The following is a 7053-nucleotide window of genomic DNA, read 5'->3' on the forward strand; positions in this document are numbered from 1 at the left end:
TGGCATTTATTTTTCATAGCTTTTAGTTTATGGCAGAGATCCAGCATCCTCTATAGCAGCGTTTCTCAGGTGGCAGGTAAATATAATGGCAGCCTCCATCTACGCCCTTAGTAACTGACTAGGTGGGTTATGTCCATGGTCGCCATTGTGTCAGTATGGGAGAAGTGGCAGAGTAGTGACCTCATAAAGCCGTCCGCTCCGCGCTTATTTGTTACGTCTATAGGGTCGTCCTTTAGGTCCAGCTCCTTGTATTCTCGGTCCTGCCCGCCAGACATCGGGTGCTGCTCCGCCATGCTCATCCTCCCATCAGAAGACGACTTTCCTCTCTGCAGTCACATTGTGAGCGGGAGTGTAAGATGCAGATATTCCTCACAATCTGCTTTGTTTTCTATTACTCCCACAGAATAATGTTTAAGATCTATTCAGCATTATTTGAATCAGTGGTAATCGGCCATTTACTGTCATTATAGTTCATGGCTGAGGGTAAAGGACACTGTTCTCGGTGCTGCACATCAACATTCAACTAGAAGGCTATAAACTGGCGTAAAAGTAATGTCTGGCAGATAAATTGTTCATTTGGAATTAGCATTTGCATATAGCAAGGGGCAATGATCTAAGGGTCTTTTCTTAGGGACATTAATATGGTTCAGGTTCCCGGGACCCCTGTGCGTCACACATCCACATCCCGTTACTGAGCTCTATTTTGGCTTCTTTGAGGTGTTTTTTTGTTTGTTTTATATACATTTCTTTATTTGCAGGTTCCCGTTGGAAATCCATGACAAATCAAGAAAAACAACCTTATTATGAAGAACAAGCACGACTGAGCAAGATCCACCTAGAGAAGTATCCGAACTACAAGTACAAGCCACGGCCAAAGCGCACCTGCATTGTGGATGGCAAAAAGCTGCGTATCGGAGAGTACAAGCAGCTGATGAGGTCCCGGCGGCAGGAGATGCGGCAGTTCTTCACAGTGGGGTGAGGACGCAAGAGGGATTGCAAAATTAGGGTGGGAGAATGTTCAGATCGGCAGCTTATTTCACTTGTGGATTTTTTTTTTTCTACAGCGATAAACAGAATAAATCTTATATATAAAAAAAACCTGAAAACTAAGAATATGAGTAATGTTCTACAACCCCTGGCAAACATTATGGAATCACCGGCCTTGAAGGATGTTCATTCAGTTGTTTAATTTTGTAGAAAAAAAAGCAGATCACCGACATAGCACAAAACTAAAGTAATTTCAAATGGTAACTTTCTGGCTTTAAGAAACACTAAAAGAAATCAAGAACAAACAATGTGGTAGTCAGTAATGGTTACTTTTTTAACCAAGCATAGGGAAAAATTGTGGACTCAATTCTGAGGAAAAAATTATGGAATCATGAAAAACAAACAAAAAACCCTCCAACACATCACTAGTATTTTGTTGCACCACCTCTGGCTTTTCTAACAGCTTGCAGTCTCTGAGGCCTGGACTTAATGAGTGTCAGACAGGACTCTTCACCAATCTGCTCCAACTTTCTCTGACTGCTGTTGCCAGATCAGCTTTGCAGGTTGGAGCCTTTTCATGGACTATTTTCTTCAACTTCCTCCAAAGATTTTCAGTTGGATTGAGATCCGGACTATTTGCAGGCCATGACATTGACCTTATGTGTCTTTTTTCCAGGAATGTTTGCACAGTTTTTGCTCTATGGCAGGATGCATTATCATCTTGAAAAATTATTTCATCATCCCCAAACATCCTTTCAATTGATGGGATAAGAAAAGTGTCCAAAATATCAACATAAACTTGTGCATTTATTGAAGATGTAATGACAGCCATCTCCCCAGTACCTTTACCGGACATGCAGCCCCATATCATCAATGACTGTGGAAATTTGCATGTTCTCTTCAGGCAGTCATCTTTATAAACCTCATTGGAACGGCGCCAAACAAAAGTTCCAGCATCATCACCTTGCCCAATGCAGATTCACGATTCATCACTGAATGTGACTTTCTTCCAGTCATCCACAGCCCATTGTAACCTTGTTTTTTCCTGTTTAGGTGTTAATGATGGCTTTCGTTTAGCTTTTCTGTATGTAAATCCCATTTCCTTTAGGCGGTTTCTTACAGTTCGGCCACAGACGTTGACTCCAGTTTCCACCCATTCGTTCCTCATTTGTTTTGTTGTGCATTTCCTGTTTTGGAGACATATTGCTTTAAGTTTCCGGTGTTGACGCTTTGATGTCTTCCTTGGTCTACCAGTATGTTTGCCTTTAACAACCTTCCCATGTTGTTTGTATTTGGTTCAGATTATAGACACAGCTGACTGTGAACAACCAACCTCTTTTGCAACATTGCGTGATGATTTACCCTCTTTTAAAGAGTTTGATAATCCTCTCCTTTGTTTCAATTGACATCTCTCGTGTTGGAGCCATGATTCATGTCAGTCCACTTGGTGCAACAGCTCTCCAAGGTGTCATCACTCCTTTTTAGATGCAGACTAGCGAGCAGATCTAATTTGATGCAGGTGTTATTTTTGGGTATGAAAATTTACAGGGTGATTCCATAATTTTTTCCTCAGAATTGAGGAACTCCATAATTTTTCCCCTATGCTTGGTTAAAAAAGTAACGATTACTGACTACCACATTGTTTGTTCTTGATTTCTTTTAGTGTTTCTTAAAGCAAGAAAGTTGCCATTCGAAATTACTTTAGTTTTGTGCCATGTCTGTGATCTGCTTTTTTCTACAAAATTAAACAACTGAATGAACATCCTCCAAGGCCGGTGATTCCATAATTTTTGCCAGGGGTTGTAAAAGTCATGCCTTCATCAAAGCTCTGATGACAATTCCAGTCCCGATAGTAAAGGCAGATGGAGGCCACGTTCCCCTTACTGCACATTGTACAATCATGGAGCCTGGCACACGCCTGTCAGCAATGTAACGTATGTAATACGAAGGAATAGCCCCTTGTACTCAAACCTCCTGTTCTGCTTCTTTTAGGCAACAGCCTCAGATCCCGATCAGCACAACGACAGGGGTTGTGTATCCAGGCGCAATCAGTATGGCCGCAACCACGCCGTCCCCACAGATGACCTCAGATTGCTCGAGCACGTCCGCCAGCCCAGAACCCAGCATCCCCGTCATACAGAGCACCTACGGCATGAAACTGGACGCTGCCAGTCTGGGTGGGAATGATCTGATGAACGGTGAGGATGAAATGGAAATGTATGAGGAATATGACGAGGAGCCGAAATCAGACTATAGCAGCGACAATGAAGCCAGTGAGACGCTCGGTACTAACTAAAGAAACAAACCCATCCGCCTACACTGGAGGAAACCATGAGGAAATCTGCTCTGGACTTGGAGTGCTGAACAAAACTTTCTAGAAGAGCCTGCATGCGTATGTGGTTTCCACAGTCTCATCAGCAGAATGGTCTTAAATATTTCATGTGTGACACACAATGACTCACTTAGGTTTTTCTTCAACTTATTTTCTATTTTATTTTAAGTGAACACATATGTAAAAAGATAAAAAAAAAAAAACAACTCTTCGACATCAGGACTTGAACTGAACCCATAGTCTGACGAGTCTTACATGGAGTGTGTTTTCCTTTATTTGAATGCTGATAGTTTTTGAGTTACTGTTTTTGGATGGGGTATAAACATTCTCACTCAGGTATGTACCAGCCAACAAGTTGTGAATGTGTTTTTATGCTGAATTATGTTAGAATATAGGTACTGATTTTTACATACTGGAAACCCAGACATGAAGACACCTGCGCAGAACCCGCAGTTGAGGAACCTCTGGTCACTGCCCCCTCTATCCATCATCATTTTGGTGCCAAACATCTTTTTAAAGTCTTGTAACTGGTCAGTTGACGTCTTAATGAAAAAAAAGTCTTAGAAAATGGCAATATTTCTGCCGTTTGCATGGAATGGTGTTAATTGTTCCCATGTAGTCTTAAGAAATTGTCGTAACCCGTTTCCTCCTGAATTGCAGACGTGCTTGAAAGGTTGTGTAGCTGGAGATGGTCATGGTCACCGCTGCTAATGGGTGGGATGTGGGAAGATCTCGAAAACTGGCCACGAGCTTGGATCCTAAAGGTGTATTCAACGACTGCCATATTAAAGGACTCATCAGGCCCCGTTTACCTGTGCATTCAGTCTTAACCCAGTCTCTTACATTGAGGACATTCATTCCAGAATGCAAAGGGTCCAGGTCAATTTGAGAAGCGTCCCCCACCATGCTGATCTGATCTGTAATGATGAAGATACTTTATAACGTGTCCATTTAGGAAGATGCCAGATCAGATGCAATCGTTGGCTACTTAGTAGTGGAAAACATCTCCTTGTGCCAATACTGCCCCGCCTAGTGGGAACGGATCAGCCTCCTGTTCGTGCACCCCATAAAGGCTGGGGAACATTCCTTTCCTTTTACCAATCACCTCATTAGCGACGTTCACAGCTGATCAGTCATGTGACATGGTAGCACCCCCCATGTAGTGTTCCCATACGATGTGGGGGTCTCCTGATGGCCACAGACAGGACGCACTGACCAATGGCTCCAGCTGCCGTCAGCACGTCACGATGCAGGACGGTATTCACATGACGCGTGAAATAACCTCCTATTTACATCATCACAAGACATTGAATAAATCCTATTACTTAGCTCGGGTTCTGATCCTTATTGTACGGGGGTCCCATAAAGTCTTACAGCTGTCTACAGTAAACTAAGGTTCTGCTATTTTTAAGCGTTTGGCGGGATGTGTTGTGCAGCTTTGTACATTACGTCTTTATTTTTATGCATTTACATTAGCTTTTTTTTTAATGACTTAACCAAAAAAAAAAAAACTGAAAAAAAAGTTTTATTTACAGCAGCAAAGAACAAAGTGAATGTTCTTTTATTCTGAAACTTGATTTTTTTTTGTATTATAGAAAACAAGATTTTTTTTTTGCTCCCTAAGTGTTATAACAAGCACTGGATATAAATGGTATTTCTTATCACTTCTGACAAATGTGAAGCTGTTGTATGAACAAACATCACCGGTTGTAGACTCGTGTGGGCTTGCCTCGCAGTCGTCCGATCTGAGTCACATATATATATATATAGATGTATTTTAATGTCTACTTATTTCATTTATTTATGCAGAATGCTTTGCTGGTTTGAATGCGTAACTCCAGTATTGTGTCGCTATTGCGGCTGCGCCACCAGTCACTTACAAGGCAAACCTCAAAAATCACACAATCATATGCACTGACGAAAATTAAAATAGATTTGGTTTCTGAAAAGTATTATATATCAAGATTGATTTCCTTATTTATTGCCAGTATTGGCCAAAAAATCATGTAAAAAATAGCGACAATCATGAATCACAACTGGAGCACGAAGTGTGCCTGGTCCAGCCTTCTAATTCTCAAAGTACGGTATTAATAGGGCATGGCGCACTTATGTGCACTCCACAAACATTAACTTATAGAGCTCAACCCCTGCGTCACATTAGTCTGCATTGTTCTAGAGAAGTGTAAAATCTCACTGTACTCAGACTGTAGTCAGGAGCAGGAGTAGTCATGTTTAGTCAGGAGTAGTCAGGAGCAGGAGTATTCAGGAGCAGGAGTACTCATGATTAGTCAGGAGTAGTCAGGAACAGGAGTAGTCATGATTAGTCAGGAGAAGGAGTAGTCAGGTGATTAGGGAGCGTTGTCTGCTGTTATGATGATGATAAAATGAGGCATACAAAGTAATAAAAGCATTGTAATCCTCTGTACGACACGTCTCTTTTCAGCAGCAGATCCCGAGTGGACAGTCCGAGCCGGGGCCTTTACCAGCAATGATTTCCACTATGTGGGCTTTCCTTCTTACCGTCATGGTCATGACTTTGGTCACAGCTTGTCATTAGCAACAGAAACCTCCAACTCCACAAATTAGTTCTTTATCCAATCACTGACGTATCCACAGTCCTTAGTGGTTTCCGTGACTAGGGGGACTTAGTGGCCAAAATGCATCGAGAGTATAGTTTTATTAACCCCTCTACTGAGAACCACCGAGGAAGGCAGATTTATGCTTTTTTTTTTTTTTTTTTTTTAAAAAGACAAGGGAAGCCCCATTATGTTTCTCCTACTGTAATGGAGGTAGTAATTCCTGTTTCCATCGCAGTAAGACGTCTTTCCTGACAGTTGGCGCTCAGACTTGTGTCCTGATGATGGTGCTCACATGGGGACATTGCTGCCTGTATAAGACCTTCTACTGAGACCAACACTGTCCCTTTGGCCACACATGACGAGGATAGTAAAATGAATAGGTTGGACGAACAACTCATGATTACTATTAGCTGCCATTAATTAGTAAAATTACTCCACGAGGTCATGTGTCTCTAGGAACATGGGACCACCCAGTGTCTGAGCCCAAACAAACCTATAAAACAGTCTTAAAAAGGGGTTAAGGCTACTTTCACACTAGCGTCGTGCACTGCACGTCGCTATGCGTCGTTTTGTAGAAAAAAACGCATCCTGCAAAAGTGCTTGCAGGATGTGTTTTTTCTCCATAGACTTGTATTAGCGACGCAGTGTGACGCATTGCCACACGTCGCAACCATCGTGCGATGGTTGCGTCGTGTTGCGTCGGACCGTCGCCACCAAAAAACGTTGCATGTAACATTTTTTGGTGCGTCGTGTCCGCCATTTCCGACCGCGCATGCGCGGCCAGAACTCCGCCCCCTCCTCTCCGCACCTCACAATGGGGCAGCGAATGCGTTGAAAAACAGCATCCGCTGCCCCCGTTGTGCGGCGCTTTCACTGCTTGCGTCAGTATTTCGCAACGACACAATTCGTTGTGCGTCGTACGACACTAGTGTAAAAGTAGCCTAAGAGGACTGGTGGCCGTGTAGTGCTTACTTGTAATCTTGTGTCACACCGTAGGGTACACAATGATGAATTCAGCTCTGCTGCATCTAAGACGTGCACAATCGCCCAGAACGTGATTGAATCTGACGCCTTCAGCTGCGTCTTTGCACAACGAGGTCCCTACTAGTGTTCTACAGTAGTGTCTGTGATGATGGGGAGCAGTTTCTAGAAGCG

General features: G+C 42.8%; 1 protein-coding gene across 13 annotated transcripts in view; it reads left to right on the top strand.

Moving 5' to 3' along the window:
* SOX6 (SRY-box transcription factor 6) overlaps positions 1–4817 on the top strand; it is a 739261-nt gene extending 734444 nt beyond the window's left edge. For all 13 annotated transcript variants that reach the window (XM_077286580.1, XM_077286586.1, XM_077286588.1 and 10 more), the window contains 2 exons: positions 759–975; positions 2980–4817. In XM_077286580.1, coding sequence (XP_077142695.1) covers positions 759–975; positions 2980–3283 — 521 coding nt within the window. In that variant the 3' untranslated portion in view covers positions 3284–4817. The remainder of the gene's footprint in view (positions 1–758; positions 976–2979) is intronic.
* The last annotated feature ends 2236 nt before the right edge of the window (positions 4818–7053 follow it).

The sequence above is a fragment of the Ranitomeya variabilis genome, chromosome 2 (genome assembly GCF_051348905.1).
Source record: "Ranitomeya variabilis isolate aRanVar5 chromosome 2, aRanVar5.hap1, whole genome shotgun sequence".
NCBI classification, from domain to species: Eukaryota; Metazoa; Chordata; class Amphibia; order Anura; family Dendrobatidae; genus Ranitomeya; species Ranitomeya variabilis.